The 24,653-nt window shown below is 47.3% G+C and overlaps 1 protein-coding gene across 3 annotated transcripts in view; it reads right to left on the bottom strand.

Annotated features, from left to right (window-relative positions):
- The window catches only part of USH1G (USH1 protein network component sans), a 156,461-nt gene that overhangs the window by 81,879 nt on the left and 49,929 nt on the right, over positions 1-24,653 (bottom strand). Inside the window, exon 1 of one of the 3 annotated variants that reach the window (XM_069200096.1) lies at positions 21,494-21,536. The exons of the other annotated variants lie outside the window; for them this stretch is intronic. Within the exon in view, the coding sequence (XP_069056197.1) occupies positions 21,494-21,519 (26 nt within the window). The 5' untranslated portion in view covers positions 21,520-21,536. Of the gene's footprint in view, positions 1-21,493; positions 21,537-24,653 lie in introns of those variants that run through there. 3 annotated transcript variants of the gene reach the window in all.

The raw sequence follows: 24,653 nt of genomic DNA on the forward strand, positions 1-24,653 counted from the left end.
GTGGAGTGAGTGCAGTAAATGGGATGAACACAAGGTGTGCAGCGATGATATGGAATTCCCCAACATGGAAAAATGTTTTAGACCATAATTGATGGACCACTTCTATGGAATTGCAGACTTAATGGAATACAGAGTTGAAAGATGGTCAACAGGCACTGGCAGAGTGAACTGAAGTGACACAGGTGTAAGGACATAAGAATATAGCACAGATGTAGAAAATGACATGGACAACATGGGGGGGAAGAGTACAAAATGGCTGAAGGAGAAAAGACAGGAGAGAAGGTTGGAGGTAAGGTCAAAGTGACTGTGGAGATGGGACAAATGCCAAAATTACCTTACATGGTGGGTATCTGACCCTTTCAGAGGTCATCTGAGCACCAGCCTTGCAAGCAAAATAAATGGGGACTGAATACACTGACATTTTTAAACTAATACACAGGGATACCCGGAGCAAGACAGGCTCTAAGACAGGAGAAAGAAAGAGCTGGCCAAACATTGGGGGTAGCAGTTAACAGAGGACTTCACCATATTCACAGGTATATGAAAGCACATGGATATGGTTAGATCAGCCAGCATAAATTTCAGGGGGTTTGCGTAGCTCTGCTACAATGATGAATTTCATTCACAGAAATGCACAACACGTACAATGTCATGGGGTGACCTAACCAACAAACTCTGGCAACAATGTATGGCACTGACCAGGTTGTTGACATCAGTCCATACAGCTAGTGGCTTTCCCCTGTCCTACATGCATTTTCAAGGATGTCCCACCTCAGGCAGGTGGGGGATGTGCCCAGACAGGGACCAGAGGGAGCATGCTAGAATTTTAACAAATGGGCCTGTCACTGGTTCACGTCCTGATTTTTGCACAAGTGCTAAAAATGCGGCAGTAGACACCCTTTCATGCAGTGTGGTTGGGGGGACAACGCAAGCACATAATTGTAGGCAGTGATGGGAATAGAAATGTAGCAGGTAAGAGTAACTACCCTGGTTAAACATGAAGCCATGAACCATGGCTACTACATTACCCTGAAAAAGCAACAGCTGTGTTTCTGTATTAAGGGTTTATTCTGGGATGTTGGATACTCTACAAGGGACAAAGAGAGACAGATGTTTGGACAATCCGAGATCTTGTTAAGACAAAATACAACTTGTTACCAGGAAGGAGGGGGTTAGATAGTATTGCCAGGCAGTTTCAGGACCATCAATACTGGAACCAATACCCTCACCTCTAGATATAGTACTGCAGAATACTTTCATTTCATTCACTATCTCTCATAGCCGGAAAGGACATCTTTAAACTATTTCATACAGCAGAGTGACTGCTCAGTCCAGAATGCAAGTATATACTAGGTGATTGAACTGTTGAGACGGTGTGGTAGAGGTGCAGAGATGGGAGGCTCATAAAAAGTCAGCATCTAGACTATTACCAATTCACTCCAATAACTTTCACTTGCTAGGCATTGACTTTAAGGGCAATATTATGTTAATAAAGTGATGCAAAGGAAGTGCTTGGTGGCCTTCAGAGTGTTCAAGAAATTCAGCATATTCGTGGAGTGAGTGGTGGTGCAATGGTTGTTCGAGACTGGGCTGGTGCTGCACTACTTTGACCATTTATTGATAATGTGTAGAACAGTAGAGAAAGGAAAATGTGGTAGACTGATGAAGACTCTGAGATGTGGGTGTGAAACCTGTTTGACATACCACTAACCCTAGAAAAGATGGAGGGTCCGTATACATGATTAACTTCTCTGGAGATTTAATTAGGCTCAGTAGCAATAGTGCCATGGTTACCTGATGATATTGACAGAGCTCTCAATCAAATTCACAAGAAAGGAATAGTGTGATTTGTGGAAAATTCAACAGGGATTTGGACGCCTGAACTTCACATGCAAGGTGGTGACTCCTGGCAGAGATCTCTGTAGAGAGCTAGCTTTCGCCATGAATGGGGAGGGCACAACCAGATTTACAGATGTTGTTGAAATTCCAGTACAATAGAGTAACAGTGTGGTTTCCAGATGCCCCATTGACAGACAATACAGTCCTTTTATAATGCATCTGGAGTAGGGGTGTTTGGAGATTACAGGAAATTACAGTGGTGTGAAAAACAGTGACCAGTGGCATGACGGAACAAAAGATATAGCAGAGCTTTTTTTGAATGTTTCCCGGTGGTGGCAGTGAGGTTGTAGGGGACAAAAGAGTGACATGTGTGTGGGATAATGCATCAGTGGAGATTGTGATCAACAGGATAACTTCAAAGAATTAATTTGCTTTACTTCTTCTGAGAGAATTTGCCTTAATGTGTTTGTAGTGGACTATTCTGTTCAGAGCGAGACACATTGCGGGATGGATAGTAGGTGGCTGGTGCATTATCTTTTCTAGTCGGTGAGGTTCCATAGTTTATTTCCCAAGGTAAACAAGAGAAGCATGCCAGTAATAGACCTATGGTAGATTGGACTGTAAGGGCTATTCAGCTAGCTGAAATGTCTATAGGAGAGTCAATAATGGAGTCTTAAAGGCTGGGATGGACTGAGCTTGTGGGATCAGGTGCAAGGAGGAGGGACAATTCAAGATAGGGATGGAGGAGAGGCATATGGACATGACCAATTTTGTGGAGGGACATATTGCGAAAGGTTTGGCACTAGTGACTATTGTTGGAGGAGGGGGGAGAAATTAATGGGTTTGCATTTTACTGAAAATATTTTTGGGGTATGATCCATGTGGGGGTAAGGATCCTGGATGGGTAGTCCAGAGAGAGGTAAAAAGATGGAATTGAGGAAAATGGTCACAGTGGAGATTTTGAGAGTGTAGAGGCCCAGGGAAAATCCGGATGCACCTCCGCCTATGTAAGAGTGTTGTTTGGGGCCGTAATTACAGTATAATACAAGGGATTCTATAATCTCTGTACAAATGTCAGTCTCTGATTTCTTGAAAGTTGGCGACTTGTGGTGCACTTAGTTGCCGATAATAAAGAAAAGATAACAGAACTCAACTATTATAAGTTATTACGGTTGAGTTCTGATGTCACAATGCCTGCTGCCAGAGCCACATGCCGAGATTAAAGGCAGGTCATATCAAGGATCATAACTGAAGCAGCTGTTTAAAGCAATGAAAAGGGAATTTTGCTTTTATTCTCTATTTTAATAGCTTACAATGACGAGCAGAGAGAATATGTTTATTTTTTGCAAGAGAAAAGCTAGAATCATTCTTCATGTTTCTACACATTCCAAGCTACTACAGCTTTTTTTTTTTTTAAGAAAACTGATTTGTATTGAACTGTTTCTAAAATCTGTTTGCCACAAGTATCTAAGAGGTTTTTGATTTCTTTAATTTTGCACTTGAGGTTTTATTTTTATTCTTCATGTTGCCAACGTGCTCACTCTTTCATATGAAAGAGGTATGCACCAATATTTTAAGTAGTTTGTGGGAAAGTTGATGGTGTGACCATGTGTCATATGGGATAAACTACCCCCGGCATACATGATTAGATTTTGCAAGTCACCTTAGAGTACCATAACCTTATAAAGGTGCTCAACATTTGGCCTCATTCCTCTATATGGTTATGGAATTCCGCTTTGACTTGCAATATCTTTATAATTTACAACAATATTATCCTTCAGGCATTTCAAATATCTGAGCTGGCGGGGCAAAAAAGTGTTGAAAGCTTGCAGGTGGCTGGCGTGGCGAGGACGGACAATGGGATAGAGTTTAGGTCACGGAGAAGCAAGACAGATCCAAAAAGGAAGAGGAGCATGCTTTGACTTAGGACCTCAGGAGAAGAGAAGATTTTCCTGCTGAAGATGCTGGATCGGTTCTTGGGTTTGAAAGAAAGGGCAACAGGGCCACTGTTTAAACATGTGGATGGCTCCAAAGTAACAAACAGACAAGTCCTAGGAGTATTATTGCAGTGCCTGAGACTGAGTGGATGGAGTGAGAGGGAGTTTGGGACTGAGGTAAGGAATAGGAGTGGCAACAGAAGGCTTTTGAGTGGATTTGAGTGAAAGTCAACCAAAGAGATTAGCTACCAAAGGAACAATTGCCTGCGAGGTTATGTGAGATCAGGGACTGCTGGTGTCTTAATAGCTGTACTTTCCTAGTTCACATGCGGAGAACAAGCCAGGTGGGAAAAGAAAGAGGTGGATATGTGGGGTTTCAATCGTCAACTGGGCAGGGAAGCAGGATGAAAGACAGCTTTACAGACAACAGATCGGAATGGATTTTGATCGGGCACTAATACATTGGTACAGCTTAGCAGGAATGAGATGGGGCAATTTGATGTTGACAATGTGGGATTTGAGGGCACAGTGGCCGCAGCCAGGCATAGTTACATTGCAACTGGGGAAGAATGCCTTCATTAAGTTGACCTAGTTGGAAGTCATTAAAATGATGAAAAAATATTTAGAAAGAATGATGGTGGGGAACGGAGTCTTGTTGGATGCTGGTGTTGTCCTGAATGGTGTAGAGGGGGGCATGGAGATTGGATGCAAAAAACACCGCACAGAAGGAGATTAAGAGAGAAACATCAGGCTTTTGCAAAGATCAGAGGATAAAGATGATTAACCATAGTGAGACTGCAAATGAATTACCTGTTTTTTTTGGCATGACAGAATACATCCGTCATTACTAGGCCATTGATTGTACCATGAGAAACTAATGGAGAGGATGGGGTAATGGATGGCGTCAGATCAGAAAGTTGAGGGGGAACAGAAAAAAACACCTTAGGGAGGATTTTTCTAGTGCTGATGTGATGGCTGAAAGAATGAAGAATTGGATAAGCCGAAGAAAGGAGGACAGAGGAAGTATGGAAAGAGAGAGGAAGAACAGAGAATCAAGAAGAGTGTTTAGTCCACGGGCGGTCAGGCTAGACAACTGAAACAATGGCAGGCAATGGAAAGGAGAGCTTGTGAGGAAGTTAAATCAATGTTTGGTCAAGGTCATAATTTTGGGTAGAAAGCGAGTGGGGAATGTTGGGTTGAGAAACTGTTACATGAAGTGGGAAGGGTTGGGAGTAAACGTTAGGATGTTGTTTAGGGCATAATAGCATGTGTGGCTCTCCGAAGCATGTAAGGTCACCCCAGCTTGTGCCAAATAGAAGGGCCTTTTGCACAACTTTCATGGAGTGGCATAGTGGTTCCACTCCCAATAGGGCTCCAGTGGGAGACACGGCTAGCCACCCTAATTTTGGGAGAGGAGAGAGGAGGTGCATAATGGCGCAGTCGTCCATGTGGCGGCTGTGATGCATCATCATGCCTCTAGCATCCGTGGGAGCAATTTTCCAGCAGTGCAAACCTGAAAGACCCAAATCCTGCCCTATCACAATAAAGGGGTTTCAGGGCATAGTGGACTAGCGAGTCGGGGAGTTGGTAGGTTGTCGCATAGGACCGAGCAGTGTGAAGGCTCAAAGAATAGGGAGATGGATAAGTAGGAGAAAGACTAACAGAGTAAGTAGGGAAACAGGGAGCATAAAGAGGATGACCTGGGCTTGGGGTGGAGGGAGGCGTGGAGGCTAGAAAATTGCGGAAACAGCAAACAATAGAATGGAGAGCACATGAGGACGCTAAATCATACCATCAAGTTAAGGTCAATTTTGGGGAGAATGGAGGTAGGAATGTAGGGTTGAGAGACTGTCAAGGGATTACAAGTAAATGTTAGGACATTGTTTAGGGGATAATATCATGCTTGTCTCAGCTGAAGGATGTAAGGGTTAGCCCAACTTGTTCCCAATAACATATGAACTTTTGCACCACTTTAATGGAGTGGGGTAGTGATTTCCCTCCCAGTCATCATATCTTGCTATGCTGCCAACACTCACTTGCTGACTTTAGCAAACCTCAACAAAGATTACTTTTCTGTAATGGCTAGACGCAATTGCATACATATAGGATCGAACTTGAAAAGATGAACAACGGTAGAAAGGGCAATTTGTATATGTCATCGAAAACATCCCGAGAGCCTGTAAACATCTGCCCTCAATACAAAGCTTTTTTTTGTGGGGGATGTCTGAAATGTGGTTTGTCTAAGGAGAGATGGCAACAGGCATCTAGCTGATGTCCAAAACTGCTCAATCAATCAATCAAACATTTGTAAAGTGCGCTACTCACCCCCTAAGGTCTCAAGGAGCTTATGGCGGGGGGAGAAAGAGATTGCTACTGCTCGAACAACCAGGTCTTGAGGTGTTTCCTGAAGGTCAGGAGGCCCTGGGTCTGTCGTAGGTGGATGGGGAGGGAGTTCCAGGTCTTGGCGGCGAGGTGGGAAAGGATCTGCCACCGGCTGTAGCTCAGTGGATACGAGGGATGGTGGCGAGGGCGAGGTTGGCAGAGCGAAGTTGGCGGTTGGGAGTGCGGAAGGTGAGTCGTTCATTGAGGTAGCCAGGGCCAGCGTTGTGGAGAGCTTTGTGGGCGTGGATGAGGAGTTTGAAGGTGATCCTCTTGTTGACGGGGAGCCACTGTAGGTCTCTGAGGTGGGCTGAGATGTGGTTGCGGCATGGGATGTCGAGGATGGGGCATGTGGAGGCATTCTGTACACTTGTTTTGGAGTTTGGCTGTGGTTCCATCACAGAGAGTGTTGCCGTAGTCCAGTCTGCTGCTGACGAGGGCGTGGGTGACCATCCTTCTGTTTCGGTGGGGATCCATTTGAAGATCTTGCGGAGCATACGGAGGGTGTAGAAGCAGGAGGATGAGACGGCGTTGACTTGCTGGGTCATGGTGAGCGATGAGTCTAGGATGAAACCTAGATTGCATGCGTGGTTGGTAGATGTCCGTGCAGTTCCTAGGGTGGCTGGCCACCAGGAGTCGTCCCATGCGGAGCGGTTGGAGCCGAGGATGAGGATCTCTGTCTTGTCGGAGTTCAGTTTAATCAGCTCGTCTTCATCCAGTTGGCGATGGCATGTAGTCTGTCGTGGAGGTTGGTTTTGGCAGTGGCAGCGTCCTTGGTGAGTGAGAGGATCAGCTGGGTGTCGTCGGCATAGGAGACGATGTTGAGGTTGTGAGATCGGAAGATGTTGGCGAGCGGTGCCATGTAGATGTTAAAAAAGGTTGGGCTGAGGGAGGATCCCTGGGGAACGCCACAGATGGTCTTGGTGGCTTCAGAAAGGAAGGGAGGGAGGTGGACTCTATGGGTTTTGCCGGCGAGGAAGGATGTGGTCGAGTCTAGGGCCCTGCGTCGTAGAGGCGAGTGCAGAGGGAGTTGTGACAGACGGTGTCAAAGGAAGCCAAGAGGTCCAGGAGGATGAGGGCAGCGGTTTCGCCTTTGTCGAGGATGGTCCTGATGTCGTCAGTTGCTGCGATGAGGGCGGTCTCGGTGCTGTGGTTCCTACGGAATCTGGATTGGGAGATGTCCAGCGTGTTCCTCCAGGAAGTGGGTCAGTTAGCCGTTGACGATCTTCTCGATGACCTTTGCCGGGAAGGGAAGGCGGAAGATGAGCCGGTAGTTCTTGAGATCTCCGGGGTCTGCTTTGGGTTTCTTTAGCAGGGCGTTGACTTCGGTGTGCTTCCAACTCTCCGGGAAGCTGGCGGTCTCGAAGGAACTGTTGACGATCATACGGAGATGGGGAGCGATGATGGGGCTTGCTTTGTTGAAGACATAGTGGGGGCAGGGGTCGGAGGATAATCCGGAGTGGTTGGTGCACATGGTTTTGATGGTGTCCTCGTCGTTGATGTGGGTACAGGAGAGCAGGAGGTTGGTGTGGCTGGGTGTGTTGGGGTTAGTGGTGGCCGTGGTGGTTGAGTAGTTGAAGCTGTCGTGGATGTCCATGATCTTGCGGTGGAAAAAGGTGGAAAGGGAGTTGCAGAGGTCTTGTGAAGGAGGAGGGGGTCGATGGAGCAGGATTTGGGGTTGGCAAGTTCCTTGACGATGCCGAAGAGCTCTTTGCTGTCATGTGCGTTGTTGTCGATGCGATCCTTGTAGAAGCATCTCTTGGTGGTCCGGATGAGCTGGTGATGCTTGTGGATGGCTATCTTGAGGGCGGCGTGGTTGCTCTCTGTTTGTTCGTGGCGCCACTTCTCGATTATTCAGGACTCCCGCTTGGAGGCCAGAAGGTCGGAGGTGAAGCAGATGGCCTTAGTGCTGGTGCGGTTGTTGCAGGGTTTCCTGAGCAGAGTGAGGGTGTTGGCGCAGTCGTCTATCTAATGTCTGAGGTTGAGGGTGGCTGTGTTGTGGTCGGTGGTGCTGGGGTTGGGGCACGGGCGAGAGTGGAGATCAGCTGGTCTACAGTGATCTTGGTCCAGCTGCGGCGGGGCGTCTGTTGTGGGTGGTGGTGAGTGGCAGGTTTCTGGAAGGTGAAGTGGACGCAGCGGTGGTAAGTCCAGTGGAGTTCGGTGGTATGGCTGAAGGTGACGTGGCTGCTGGTGGAGAAGATGGGGTCGAGCGTGTGGCCTGTGGAGTGGGTGGGCATTGTGACAAGTTGTTTGAGACCGAGGTTGGCGATCAGGGCAGTGGTGGAGTTGTCGTTGGCATTCTCAAGGTGAAAATTCAAGTCACCGAGGAGAATGTAGTCTGTAGAGGCAAGGGCCTGGGTGCTCATTATGTCGGCGATGGAGTCACTGAACTGTGGCCGGGGGGGCCTGTAGACGAGGGTTCCTCTGAGGGTGGTGTTGGCGTTGATGTGAAACTTGAAATGTAAGTGTTCGGCGGCATCAAGGATGTCATTGGTGTTGGTCGAGATTCTGACGGTGTTCTTGTGGATTATGGCGATCCCTCCTCCCGGTCTGTTGGTGCAGTCTCTGCGGGTGATCTTACAAAGTTGGTAGACCGTTTCCATGCAGACCTTTAGAACAATGTAATAAAAGGCATTATGATAACATACACAAATCCATATTAGACCATTGGCTGGGGACATACTCAGTTGAGAAGAAATAATACAACAAACGTAAGACAGAAACGCAAGTCATGTTGGAAGTGCCTAACGTGGACATAGTAGCACTACTGAATTAAGAAGTGCTGAAAAGAGTGAACATGCAATTTATTCAACTTCAAAACCCATTCAGAGTTTTAGTCTGACATTTTAAAGTGTGTGTTTATTTTGCCATGGTTTATAGCATTTTTAGTCCTTTGTAGAGGGTGAACAGCATATTGCTGATAGCTCTCTGCATAAATGTAAGGTAAAACAAGCACTAGCAAAGCCGATAGGTTGCAGCAATCAGAGATGTATTGCATTGTCAATGGTATTGTCTTTTAGCCATGTGTTATGAGTGTCTATTTAGCCATAGTTTAACAAATTGGTTAAAACATCCATTATTCAACTTGTAATTGCTGCTTACCTGTTATGGGGTCGAACTGCTTGTGTTTAGTGACAATGACACAACCATCAGCAATAAAGAATGAACACAAACTAAATATCAAACTAAAACAAGAAATATATTGAAGCAATACAAGAACAAATCAGGACAGTCATGAGGCGACAAGCTGTAACTGATGGAACCAGAGTGGACAATCACTGCATTGTACGTCAGTTGTGACATGAATGGGACACCGGTCTCAGAGGTAAACAAATGTGGTAACAATTAACCTCAGTCTGCACCACGGTGTGCCTTTGGAGCACAAAAGAAGCAATGAGTGACACAAATGCAGTCTAGCACTGTCCTTCTCTCCCCCCGCGTGGCAGGCAACTCAGGGGTGCTGTCTTGACAGACAAAGCTGTTTTCCATCCTAGGCACAGTTAACAGAAGAGTTCTGTGAATGTTAGTGGTAAGAGGATACCTTGAGACAAGGAGTGTCTGTCTTTCTTTTTATTCCTGTTTGCAAAAATTGTATGAGTAAAAATTATGAACACAAAATTAATAACCAGGAAGCGCATTGGTGAAATATTACTTCCGCTTTTGCAGTCATTGTGTAGTTTAAAGTACCAGGTCTGTGTGCAACCTGAAAGTATCAGGATAAATTCCAGTCACCTAGGCTCGGCCCTTGGAGATCAGTCAATAACAGTAATTATATAGTACCAAAACTCGTTATTTATAACACCATGGACATACTATACTGAGGCAGGATGAAACACAAACTTCACAAATAAAATTGCCCTATACAATGTGCTCACTTAAAAGATGAGCAACTTAGGCGGTCATTCTGACCTTGGCGGACGCCAAGGTACCGCCGTCAGAACACCGCACCGCGGTCGAAAGACCGCGGCGGTGATTCTGACATTTGCCCTGGGCTGGCGGGCGGCCGCCAAAAGTCCGCCCGCCAGCCCAGGGCAAATCAACCTTCCCACTAGGATGCCGGCTCAGAATTGAGCCGGCGGAGTGGGAAGATGCGACGGGTGCAGTTGCACCCGTCGCGTATTTCAGTGTCTGCTGGGCAGACACTGAAATACTTTTTGGGGCCCTCTTACGGGGGCCCCTGCAGTGCCCATGCCATTGGCATGGGCACTGCTGGGGCCCCCAGGGGCCCCGCGGCACCCCCTACCGCCATCCTGTTCCCGGCGGGAGAACCGCCAGGAACTGGATGGCGGTAGGGGGTGTCAGAATCCCCATGGCGGCAGAGCGCGCTCCGCCGCCATGGAGGATTCTCAAGGGCAGCGGAAAGTCGGCGGGACACCGCCGACTTTCCGTTTCTGGCCGCGGCTGAACTGCCGCGGTCAGAATGCCCAGCGGTGCACCGCCAGCCTGTTGGCGGTGCTACCGCCGACCTCCGCCATGGCGGTAATTACCACCAGGGTCAGAATGACCCCCTTAGTGTGACTTTTAACATAGTATAGATATAGTAGGATAGCAGGGTAGGTTAGAGAACCTGATACAAATATAGAATTGTTTCAGATGTCTGGTTGGGGCAATCAGCCTTTTTATCTGTCCCTAGTTGATGCGTGGGGAACAGAAACACTTGTTATCTACAGTACTGTGAAGCATGACTCTTGCAGTATGCACTATTTACTGGTCCTCCTAGGCACCATGCTTGCTCAGAGAAAGTCTAACAAAACAGTCTTGCAGATACTTCTTTGTAGCCTGGAGGTGTCTGTCCACATTTCACTTATTTGATTTAAGTTTTCATCTTTCTGAGGTAGACAAATGGCTTAAGGGACTATGGGCCATATGTACAAAGCATTTTCTAGTCGCAAATGGGCCGATTCACAGAATCGTCCCGTTTGTCACTAGAAAAATGCTTTTTGAGATGTACAAAGCCCAAATTGCAATTCAGTAACTTAGGGCCAGATGTAGCAACCAGTTTGCGACTCGCAAACGGCAAAAATCGCCGTTTGCGAGTCGCAAACCGGAGTTTGCTATGCAGAAATGCATTTTGCGAGTCAGAACCGACTCGCAAAATGCATTTCAGAGTCACAAATAGGAAGGGGTGTTCCCTTCCTATTTGCGAGTCGCAGTGGTGTGCAACTCCATTAGTCGCAGTTACCATCCACTTGAAGTGGATGGTAATCCACTCGCAAACGGGAAGGGGTCCCCATGGGACCCCTTCCCCTTTGTGACTGGACCCTATATTATTTTTTCAGGGCAGGTAGTGGTCCAAGGGACCACTACCTGCCCTGAAAAAATTCCGAAACAAAAGGTTTCGGATTTTTTTTTTAAGTGCAGCTCGTTTTCCTTTAAGGAAAACGGGCTACACTTGAAAAAAAAAAATTCTTTATTTACAAGCAGTCACGGACATGGAGGTCTGCTGACTACAGCAGGCCTCCATATCAGTGAGTGCCCATAGTTGCTATGGGGCCGCAATTTGCGACCCACCTCATTAATATTAATGAGGTGGGTCTTTGCGACCCCATAGCGACTCGCAGAAGGTGTCTGAGACACCTTTCTGCATATGGTTTTGCGCCTCGGAAATTGCGAGTCGCTCGGAGTCGCAATTTCCGAGTCGCAAAACCAAGTTTTGCTACATCTGGCCCCTATTACCGAATCACAATTTGGGTTTTGTAATTTTGTTATTAGGAAGGGACGTGCTCAAGTGTTCCTTTTCAATACAGAATCTGTATGGTACGTATGATTTTGTGACCATGGACCACTGCCTACTCTTAAAAAATGAAACTGAAATGTTTCATTTTTTTTCTTTTTAAACACATCACATTTTCCTTTAAGGAAAACGAGCTGTGCTTAAACAAATAGTTTTTTTTTTTAAAGCAATCACAGCCATGGTGGTCTGCAGAGCCCAGCAGGCCACCATCCCTGTGATTAATTGCAATTCCCAGTGGGTCGCAAATTGCGACCTACCTCATTAATATTAATGAGGTACGTCTATTTGCAACCCATCAGGAATCGCAAAAGAAACTCAATGGAGTGTCTTACATTTGGAATTGTGATTTCCTAATTGCGATTCGCATGGAATCGCAATTAGGAAAACTAGCAGTATTTTTTTTATTCTTTTTTTGAAGAATGCAACAGTGAGGGGGGCTGGGGTGCCATCGGGCATGGGAGCAGTGGACAGCAGTCAAAGCCAGTGTGGGCTGTAGCCAGGGAGGAGCTAATGGGTGAGAGAGCAATAAAGGATTTTGGAGAGCATGAGTCTTAAAAGGCTTATCCAAAGATAAGACCTGGCGGGGTGGGAGAAGCAGCCTGTAACAAGTAATTTTGTAAACAAATTAAACACCATTTTACAGCACATTTGTGGAAGCAATGTGTGTATGCTTTTATGATGAAATTCATTCAGATGCAGCCCAAAAGCACATAAAAACAAACAAACAAAAAAATAAAAAAATGCAAACAGTGTGGCTGCCTGCAGATTCCGGAAGCTTCAAAGGGGGACATTAAACAAGGGGCTCACTTCATGAGTGTCTAGTTATGGGCAGACACGTTGCACTGTTAACATCTGCCTCCCCCAAGCTGGGCTCCCACTGTGAGGAGTCACTCACTGTCTTAATCTGGCACAAAAAAGAAGATAAACAGAAACACAAGAATGATGACTTTGAATTTACAAGCCCACTTCATGTGCGAGGCCGAACAGGCATTCATTTTCGATCAGCCTTGACAAAAAGGTAAAAAAGTTAAGTATGGTAAAAAGTGCTGAATTAATTATAAATTAAATAACAACACGCATTGAACTCCTCTACAGATCAAGTTAACACCATGTAGAGTATTGGCAAAGCCAATAGGTCTCCCCTTAGAAATCGACTGTTCTGCCAAAGTGTTTTCTTCATGCTGTACAGCATCAAAACAGGTGTGGTACAGAATGAAGGAAAGATAACATAAAGCAATAAAAAAGTAAGTACAGTGACGTGGCTGCTGGGCTGTGTTATTTTGTAGGTGCGTGCATGTGTTAAATATACATATGCATGCTTACAAGATGACTCAGCCCAGCGGCCACGTCATGGCACTTTTCTTCTTTAAAAATGTTTAATGGTGCCCCAGTGGGCCAGGAATAAGGGGGCAGCAACGTGAGGGAAAAGCACACGAATAAAGGGAAGCAACACCGGGAGTTCCAGGGAGCTAAGAAGTACACAGATGAACAAGAGCAACGTGTGGGCAATGGAAAAAAGTACACCAACAAACGAGGACAACATGGGGGTTCAAACTATGTCTCACAGGTGACTGTCTCAAGATGGAGTGGTCATAGTGTTCGTACAAAGATATGACTGGAGATGGAGTCAATTGCGTAGTGTCTCAGCAGGCAGGAAAATGGGCAGCATAGATGGGCCGCACATTCCTCATGTGCTGTCAAAATTCTATGGAACAAATACCAACTTTAGCAACAACATGCAGGGCTGTTCATCTGGTTAGCTGCATGAACCCAGGCTTCATTCCTGCACACCAGCTCAATTCAGCTCAATTAAACTGCTGCTCAATGACATCCCACCCTGGTTGGTAAGCTCTTGCAACACAAGATTATTGATCGCCATTTCTTATCACCTTGGAAGTGTTTGTTATCCTTTTCACAAGCTTGCAGTGCAATATGATGTCCTAATATGTTTACAGTGCCTGTTCATTTTCTAAAAGAACAAAGGCCCTCATTATGAACACAGTAGACCACCATTGGCGGTGAACAGAAACCCGCCATATAATGATGCAAAAATCAGAATCTGACAAAAATCTCCCTGCCACCAATCACCGCCAGGACATTGTCATCAGAAATGCTGGACCTTCCACCCGCCACTGCCGAGCACACAAGCACCCGCCCTTCAAATAATGAAGCACAAATCACCGCGGCGGACAGTGGAAGCCGAACGACCATTGGCGGTGCAGACCGCCACGGGCGTTAAGTGGACCCAACAGCAAGAAATGCATACATTGGTAAGTTTGAAACCCACCCACCTGACACACATCCACAACACTATAAAACACTCACAGACACACCACCCCACAATACTTTGCAACAAAACTAATACAGAGAACTCCACAAGCAGACACCGAACGCCACAATCCACAATACTTACACCCAACCACACAAGAGCACCCTCACCTAGATCCACACAAGACACCATTCACAACACTCACCATAGCACCTCCCAAACACCCACGCTTCACAGAAAGGGTGCTAAGGACCATGGTAGGTGAGATCCTGAAGGGCGAGTCACAACTATTCGGGGCACAGGTCCAGCACACACCATCACCAGGAAGATGGAGCTATGGCAAACAATAGTCAACAAGGCCACTGCAGTGGGACACCATCCACGCACCAGGGACGACATCTGCAAGAGATGGAATGACCTGCATGGGAAGGTCCGGTCCATGGTATCCAGGCACCACATTGCAGTCCAGAAGACTGGGGGAGGACCTCCACCAACACCACCCGACTACACTGACTGGGAGGAAAAGGTACTGGCATCCTGCACCCTTAGGGACTCACTGGACTCACTGGAGGAATGGATTCGGGTAAGTCATCTATAATTACCCCATATCCATCACACCTGGAATGCATGCACCACCCCACCCCTCCAACTACCATCAGGATCACAACCCCACCCAGGCCACAATCACTTAATCCAGTACCTGTGACATGCCCACAAACCCACTAACAAGCCCACATCCCTCCCCCTGTGCACAGCCACCCACCCCTGCAAGGAATCACAATGGCCTACAGCACCCACAATGCACCTCCACATCCTAAACAAAAAGTAATGCTAACTTCACGAAAGCATCCTGCAAGTGTGAAACCTGCACAAAGCCGCCCAGGCCTCTGCACCCCATTCGATCATGCTAATGTAACAGACATGTCCATTCCTCCCAACATGCACCATCACCCATGCCACCCTGAAGGACAAGGAGTGGCAGTTCCCCACAGGGAGACAGAGGCACCTCCCAGGACACTGGGAATGGAAACCTGGACACTGACGATCACCCTGGCCCCTCACACAGTCTTGGACTGTCACCATCCAGCAGCCCCACCCAGGATACCATTGACACCCCTACCGCCCAGCCAACAACATCAGCCTAGGGCAACCGTCCCAACACCTGTGTGTCCAGGCCACAGACTGGTGGAACACAAGTACAGAGGCCACAGTCACCCCCTACCAACAGGCAGGAAGACGATGGCCCCAGTACTAGTGGTACCGCCAGACCTGTGCAGAGGACACAGGCACAGGGGGCTAGGCCCAGTGGGAGGGCATAAGTGGTCCAGGGGGATGCTGCAGCCCATTACGTGATCTCTGAGGTCCTGGGAGCATATCACCATAGCCAGGACAGATTGGCCCAGATAGTATCCACCCTGGAGCAGAGTCAAAGGATGCAGCTAGCACACCACCAAGAGGCCATGGAGCAGTGGAAACTGCACAATGCCACAAATGCCAGCATAGCAGGTGCGCTGCTGCAACTTGTTGCAACACAGCCTGAAGCCCACACAGACCAGGAAGCCCCTACTACAGGCCAGGATACAGACCGCACAACAACAGCATTAGCAGCAACTGCACATGTACCACCCTCTCAGGACACACTGGGGACATCCATCTCAACCTGTACCGGCCAACACCAGGCGCCCAAACGGACCCTCAGGCCCAGATATGGCACAGGAACACCTGCCAAGAACAAGGCCCCCTCAAAGAAGTGACTCTGCCAAAAACTGTCCTCCAAGTGTCCCACTGAATCAACCATCAAACCGTGTGAAAAATACAACAAACTCTTGTAAGCATGGCTGGACCTGCCACTACTGCCAAGAATGCTGCAACCATGTTCCCATATTGTACAACCACCAGTAGCCCACTCCCATCACTGTAATCTGCACGATTTAATCCCTGCCCCAAATAAAACACCTTCTCACCTGTTACAATGTCCCCTGTCATTAAGTTTAAACAAAGTGAAGTATGGATGCAACTGTATGATAACTCTTTTATTGTTATCTAAGTAGCAGGAAATGCACCACACGCCTTACATGTTGTTGTGCCTACAGATGTGTTGAACTTCGAGACTATAGTGTAATCTGTCCTATGCAGACCTGGTCACAGTGACAATGAGTATTGACCTAACACCCCCATAGATGACAAGGTACACTGACAGTATGATGCACAGACAGCAATCTCATCCAATTGTACCACAAAGTTACTGGAAGTATAACTGTATCAGTTGGGTCCTGGTATTTACATCTTCCCCCTCCTCATCATCATCATCATCATCACTCTCATCCCCTCTCTGAGGAAGCTGGTCTGGATATACAGCACCCTCCTCCTCCAATAGAATTTCTCACCCCTATTCTACACACCTTTTTAGGGCCATAGGCCAGGGAACCACCAGAGATATGTAGGCAACGAAATCTAGCCTTCAGGAGACCTATTGTGTGCTCTATCACCCTCCGAGTACATCCATGGGCCTCATTGTAATTCCTCTATGCATCTGTTCCAGGATTCCTCACTGGTGTCAGGAGCCAACTCAAGTTGGGAAAGCCAGAATCACCTAGAAAAAGGTGCAAAACAGGACTTTCATTGACAACCCTCAGAGGCAGACAGCCTGGCTGCTATGTGGCAATAAGTGTCAGAAACACCTACCTATGATCCACCCTCTGTCCTCTTGTAGTTGTCCCATCTTATGTGGCACACTACTGTTCCTCAGCACAAAGGAATCATGGACTGAACCAGGGAACATGGCATTCACATGTGAGATGTACTGGTCTGCAGTACACACCAATTGAATGTTCATGGATTGAAAGTTCTTCCTGTTTCTTTACACCTGTTCACTGACTCTTGGGGGGGATGATAGCTATGTGGGTGCCATCGTTGGCACCTATCACATGAGGTATGTTGGCAAAGGCATAGAAGTCCGACTTGATGGCAGGGAGGTCAGCACTTTGGGGAAACCTCACATAGGACTGTAGGTGTCGTACAAATGCATTCAGGAATCTTGACAGTATAATGCTAAACATTGGCTGTGAAAACCCTGCACTCATGCCCACTGTCACTTGAAATGAGCCCGTGGCCAGGAGATGGAGTGCAGAGGGCACCTGCACTTCAGTAGGGATGGCATGCTGATTACGATTTGACGGTCTCAGTGCTGGATCCAGTAAAAGGGCATGAACAAAGTTCAAGAATAGTTGCACGAGTGAGTCTGTAATTGATAATGATCTGACGCTCCACCATGGTCCACAAATCAACAAGTGGTCTGTACACCGATGGGGCCCTTCCTCGCCACAAGGGTCTGTACCTAGGATGAGTTGAAAACACGTGTGAGGAACACACATACATCTGCACACATTGTTTCTCATTCAGCACTGCTGGCATGATTGTCGACAACACTAATGCATAGTGTGTGTGACATTACAGCAACATGACCACAATGAGATCTCAGGGCTGGTCAGGTGAGGTATTGCTTATTGTTACATGCCTATGGGTGTTTATGGGACAATAGGGCCTGCATTGTGCTGATGAGAGTTTTCCAACTGCGCAGTTAAGGCCAAAATGTCTGCTCCCTGTAATCCAGAAGTGTTGTGGTGGAAATTACTTCATACCGCTAGCGGTTCACGTAATAGCGTAAGGCGGTGTTTACCGCAGTGCACAAATTCATTGATTAACATGGTTGTCAATGGGATTCTTAGTGTATCATGATCGCCGCTGGCGGTGACGGTGCACACCGCCGCAGTGCGTACGTGAACTCGTCACCTCAACTTCACTTGACTTCCTGATCTCGTGCATGCAGGTACTCCACTGAGTGTACTGCTGTGTCCTGTCTCTGGTCATGGAAATGGCACGTGCTGCAGGGGAAAGGGCCCCGGCCTTCACCAATGAGGAATTAGACAAGCTCGTGGATGGGGTCCTGCCCCTGTACGCCAAGCTCTACGGTCGGCTATAGGTACAGGTGAGTAGGAGGATTGGGGGGCATGGATGTGTGTAGTTTTGGTTGTTGGCTGCTTACATGTGTGCACTTGTGACACTGTATGGTACAGGGTTCCTGACATGCTGCATGTGTGTGCTGTTAGGCGGTTTGAAATGTCCGTCCCATAGTGGACGTATAGCCAGCTGTATATGATTGGCCAGTGTCTGACCTTAGTGTTACTTTTCTGTGTGTCCCTTATAGGTAAGCACCCACCAGAAGAGGGGACTTTGGCATGCTATCGCCAAGGAAGTGCGGACCCTGGGGGTCTACAACCGGCAGAACACCCACTGCAGGAAGAGGTGGGAGGCCCTGCGGTGCTGGGCGAGGAAGATCTGCGAGGCCCAGCTGGGGAATTCCTCCCAACGGGGAAGGGGTGCCCATCAGGCACTGACTGCCCTTATGCAATGCATCCTGGCGGTGGCGTAGCCGGACCTGGATGGGCGCTTGAAGGCTGCACAGCAGTCACAAGGGGGTGAGTACACATACCATATTTTGGCCCATTGATGGATGTGTGTGTGTGTGCATTCGTATTTATGTGGCAGGGACTATGACTGATGTTCATCTACATAATGGCCCCGTGGGGAGTAGGTATGTTTGGGTCAAATCTGCAATACGTCAGGTCCTTAAGTTAGTTGGGGAATGGCTGTAGAGCAGGGTCTGGCCACTAGTCAGGGGCATAGCCATGTGTATAACATTAGGTGCTGCATGTTGGAGGGTTTTCCGAGTGGGTGTATGTGTGAACCACTAATGTACTTCCATTCTGCTATTTACAATTTCCCTTCTGTTTTGTCTCCCCATCCCTGTTCTCTTGTGTAGTCTGTGTACATCAGCATCATCTGGCGAGGGAGCTGAGGCACCGGTGAGTGGGGATGCAGCGGCCCACGGATCCTTGGAGGCAGAGTCGTCCAATGTCAAGGGGACCAGTGGGTTGGAGGGCGAGGGGAGTACCACGGGAAAGGCAACTACCACTGGTGGAATGTGACTCTGATACCTCCTCCGATGGGAGCTCCCTGGCGGTGGCAGACCCTAGTGGGCCCACCCCTACTGTGTCATCTTCCACCACCCCCATACCATCACCGCCCTCCCAGTTTCTCCCCACTGAGTTGCCCGTTCCCGCTCACCCAGAAGGGTGGACGTCTCCTTCGCCCCAGGCACCTCCTCCCCTGCCCCAGTCAGCCCTGCTGCCCTCACGGAGGAGGCTATTGAACTCCTGAGAACCATGTCTGTTGGGAAGACAATCATCGTCAATGCCATCCAGGGGCTAGCATCAGAGGTGCAGCAGACCAATGCCTATCTGGATGACATTCATGGTGCCGTGTCTGGCCTACAGAGATCTTTTCAGGATCTGGCCTCCTCTTGGACGGCAGCTAGTGTCCCTGGTCATTCCGTCCCCTCTCCAACCACCTCTCCCCCTTCCAGAACCCCACTCCCTTCACCCGTCCAAAGCAGACATTCTGACACGCAGACACACACCTCAACACACAAGAAGCACACTTCAAAACACAAGCACCCCACTTCCACCACAAGCATACACACAGCCAACATATACATGCACACACACCAACATCCACTTTCCCCCAGTGTGCCCACCTCTTCTGCCTCCCTGTCTGTCCCCTGTACATACACATTGCCAGGCACTGCACCCTCATTCAATGTTGCTGACCCTGTTCCTGCAGTCACCACAATAGCACACATCCATTCATGCACCCCAGACACCACACCTGCACTCACCGCAATGACATTGACTGACACATGCAGCACACTCACCATACCTGCAGACACCCAGACAACATCCATTTACACTGGCAGCCTGTCTTGTCCCACTGTGTCAACCCCCTCCTACCAAGACACTCAAACGCACCAAGACACATACCCATTACACATCCGCCACACCTCAGCATACTGTCCAGTCACCTGCACCCACATCACGCACACCTACACCTGTCACGACCACTCCCTCTACCTCCATTCCCACGCCTTCCTCCAGGTCCACCCCAATTGCACCTAAGAAACTTTTCTTCTCCCGTGTTGACCTATTCCAACCCACTGGCCCACCCAGACTCGTCCCTAAACGTGCTCACCTCCTTGCCCTGTCCACTCCTCCCATGTGACAGCCTGCCCCTGTCCACTCTTCCCATTCCGTGTCCCTTCCCCAGAGAGGAAGAAGCCCCGTGCTGAACCAGGTCCATCTGCCACCTCCCCCGGTCCAAGCCCACTCCCCCACCTTCCAAGGGCAAAACCAAACCCCCTCCACCTGCCAAACAAAAATCTAAGCCCCCCCAGTTGTAAATCCCCACCCCTGCCCCCGGAGATGCCTGGATGCACCATTTTTGCCCCTATGAGGTGGAGTACCGTAGCACTTGTGGGAGTCAAGTTGGGGCCATTGTGGCCCATTGGACTCATTTTACTATGGACTGGCCTTTGGCATTCTATGCACTTCTGTTGCTCAGTGAGCAAATAAAGGTTAATGTGTGGCCTGTGTTGTTAGAGGCACACTCTGGAGCCGTGGTCTCTCGTTTTATTGCTTGTGGGTGTGGGGCACATGTATTTAGTTTGGGCAGGTTGGATTTGCCTTGTGTCGGGTAAGTACCTCTTGCCGTGGGATGTATGGCTTGTGCAGCTGTGAAGGGTTGTGGGAGCGTTGCAGGGTGGGTGGAGTGGGTGGGTATGTAACTGTGTCCTTTCTTCTCTTGTTTCCTAGGTTGCGGTACTTACTGTCTTCGTCTTCTGTCTCAGTTTTGGAGGTATATGGCAAGGAGCAGGGCTGACATGATCTGCAACTCTCTCTCCATGTCTGCTTCAGCGTGTTGTGTGGGCCTCCGGTGAGTGTTTCCTTATATTTGGTTTGTTTCCGCCTGGCTTTGCGTGGCAGTGGTGGGCGGGTAGGGCCTTTCCGTCAGCCTGTGTGTGGGCTCTGCCGTCGTTGTTGGCACTCCTTTGCTGGCGGTGAGTGGTTTTCAGGATGCCTGTGTGTCAGTTGGTTCATTATTTGGCGGTTCGGACTGCACGTCTGTTGGCGGTTGTTACTGCCACCGCCGGCAGTGCGGTGTTTACTGCCGTGTTCATAATGAGGGCCAAAGTGTTTGAGGAACTGCCGCTGAGGCGCCAGCATGTCACACTGCATTTAAAACATGGGTGTCTAGGGGTTGGTTGTGTGCATCTTTGGTGTGTTTTCCTTTTTCAGGGTTCCTGGCCTAGTGCCTGTTTGCCAATGCGGGAGAAAGGCGCTGGAGCAATTTGCATTTTTGTGCCACATCGAAATTAAATCATGTAAAACACAATGAAACACAAAGAGCACCGGTCGGCTAGCTCACCAGCCTCGTACTCACCAGCTGAGGCCAGTCACACAATGCATCCCGGCTCAGCAGCATTCCCAGCTGACATGGGAGACTGGTGACAGGAGAAAAAAAAGATTAGACCAAGATTTACAATCCTGTTTACAGAAACGTAGCATCTCTGAGCAAATAAAAACAGTGCTGATGGTGTGAATTGTTTTTCAAGAAAGAAAAGAGTAGTTACTGAACAAATGCTAAAATGGTGACCAGCGTATTTATATAGTACTTGGTTCCTGGGCTCAGGAAGGGCTAAACACAGCAAAAGAAAAGGCAAATCCATGCCATGAACAAACAAGGAGAAAGAACAGGAGAGCGACAATGGAGCCAGCAAATGGGAAGTTTATGGGCGGGCTAAAGCCCACAAAGTATATACAAAATGTATTTTCGAGACAGGACATGCGCTGTCAAGCTGAGACCTAAAAATGTTCCAGCGGAAGGCAAGAGAAAGTTTAATACCGCGACTATTAAAAACACAAAGCAGGTGCTCTGGCCAGACTGTAGGGGTAGGTCTTTAGGTAGTGCAAAAAAGAAAAAGTCACCATCTGGTGCAGTTGTCACTCTTGTTTAGAGAAACAGATTGGACCAGCCCAAAGTACATTCTCAGCGATGCAAGCAAAAATATATGTACTTGAAAAGCACATTGCCCAGATACAAATGCCACACACAGGAATATTTATGTTGGTGTTGTATGTTAACCTGCATAGCAAAAGGGTGCTACCATTATGCTTATGTTGTGAAACCCAGTGAATCAATAGCATATTGAAAGTCAACACCTATCAGTAGCTCGCCTTCAATTCAACACAAATTAACAGTATAGATAAATTTGCTATCCCAGAGTTGAATTGAACAAACGTTAATATAATCAAATGCACACAACAACCCTCACTCTAATCACTGTCAGGTAGTGTAATACATCAACAATACACAGAAAGGACAGATAACAGAGAACAGCCCTACATGTCTCTACAACGTCTGGGTAATTAAGTTATGGGATGAAGAAAGGAAACAAAAATGTACAAATCAGGGATGAAAAGATGTAAATTATATTTGACTTAAGGCTGCTTTTCTTTGACTAAAGAAAGATTAGAAAAACAAGGACAACGCAGGAAGTCAATATAGGCAGTGTTCAGAAGAGACAAAAAATTATGAGAACAGAGCTAAGATGTTTACCAAATCTAAAACATGAAGGCCAAGTAATCCAACTGCATTCACAACATAACAGAAAACACTAAAACTATTCAAAATAATTGCAAGGAAATAGAGCCCATCTAATGTTCCTATTGGTTTTCCCAGTGTGTTTTACGGGTGATCTGCAATGGCAAAGTGCAAAAAAAAGTACAAAAGGTACTATGACACAACTGCTATCATTGGTCATGCAATTGTGTAGGTGCGAGCAGGGTGTCACCATGCATTTATTTCCTGATGCAAGATGGCAGATGCCACTTGGATCAGAAAATAAAAAAATGTTTTTAGCACATAATAAACATATGGACTGTGTAAGTGGGTGGTGGATTGAGGATTGGAGGAGGAGCACAAAAACAGCATATTAGGGAGAAGTAACATAGGGGCAGAGGAGAAGCAAATGATGGAGAAAACATCACGGCATGTGCAACTGAGGTGAGAATCAGACAAGAGAAAAAGTGAGAAGCACAACAAGGAGAGAGTATCACAGGAGGGGGGAGAAGTGCATGAGGGAGAGAGCAATAAGGATCATGGGGGAAAATTGGGAGAAGAAGCATATGAGAGAGAGAGCAACACAGAAGGGAAACAGCAACATGGAGCACAGGATGAGTATTTGGCATGGGGAGAAGCAGTCTAAGGAAAGAGCTGGAAAACACTTCCACTCTCATAAAGTGCTTAACCAAAAAGAAAAAAGTAGGTCCCTAAAAGTGAGCAGTTTAAGATACAAGTCAGCCAATCAAACAGATAATACAGAGGCTATGCCCCAAGGGGTTAAATAAACACGAGGAGAGGACAGCAAACCATTGAATAAAAAGCTAGCAAATGAGAGTGACTATGAAGCCAAACACTGGTAAGCCATGGCTGGGCTGTAAGACTCTGAAAGTTCCTTGTAAGGCCACAATAGGTCTTTAGCAACCTGGCATCTTGCACTGTTGGTAGGCAAAACCTAAAAAGGAATATATGACTAGAAAGCTGGCCCAAATTGACACACAAAATATTGAGAATTGTGTGCAGGATGCTGGTTCTTTACATAGTATACCAGAATGAGATCTACTGTGCAAAGAGTCCAGATATTCCCTTACTAGTGGATGGGGGCTTGCTCTAGCAGTCCCAATGTGCTCTCTTAGCAGGTAGTGTGGTAGAGCAGCCTTATGCTTATCAGAAAGGTGTCAGACATTTACCTTAGGCACACACAGTCAATAAATGAAACACATGACTCAATAAGGATATTGTAAAGTTCCACAATGTAAAATATACACATCTTTATTTGTACACCAGAGTACAGCAGGTCTGCCAATGAGCTGACCATTGGAAGCTTTCTGCCAGCATTCTAGAATTCTTTGAAAACAGCAAAACTATAATACAACACAAAGATAAATGTAACACATTTTACCCCCCTAAATAAAATAACAGAAATGAAACTTCCCAAATAAAATAACCCAAACTATAATGAATACAATAATATAATTTCATCACAATTTACCCAAATAAGCTATGGATCTTCCTTTAAACTTCTGCATTTTACAACTCTTGTCACATTCCACACTTCACCATACTGTTTGACTAGGCTATTCTTATTAACCTTCTCCACTTTGAGAGCACAACCAAACTTGGAACCCACTTTCATAATAAAACCAGGCTTGAGGATTCACCCAATCTCCCACCACAAATGTAGGTTCTCTGACTCAACATTTCTCATCATACCTCACCTTCATTTTATCTTGCTTCTCTCTCACTCTTTCAGCTACCTTACTCAAATCAACCATATTTGTCTTTTGCATTTTCTTCTTTATCCACCAAGGACATAGGCCCTCATTACAACCCTGGTGGTCTTCTGACTGCCAGGGTCATGGTTGCGGTCCAACTGCCACTTTACGATTGCTGCTGTAGTGCCGCGGGCGGACCAGCAGCACCACCAGTTTTCCTCCACATGAGGGGGTGTCAGTGCTGGCGGACCAAATCCGCCAGGGTA

The sequence above is a fragment of the Pleurodeles waltl genome, chromosome 7, assembly GCF_031143425.1.
Source record: "Pleurodeles waltl isolate 20211129_DDA chromosome 7, aPleWal1.hap1.20221129, whole genome shotgun sequence".
NCBI classification, from domain to species: domain Eukaryota; kingdom Metazoa; phylum Chordata; class Amphibia; order Caudata; family Salamandridae; genus Pleurodeles; species Pleurodeles waltl.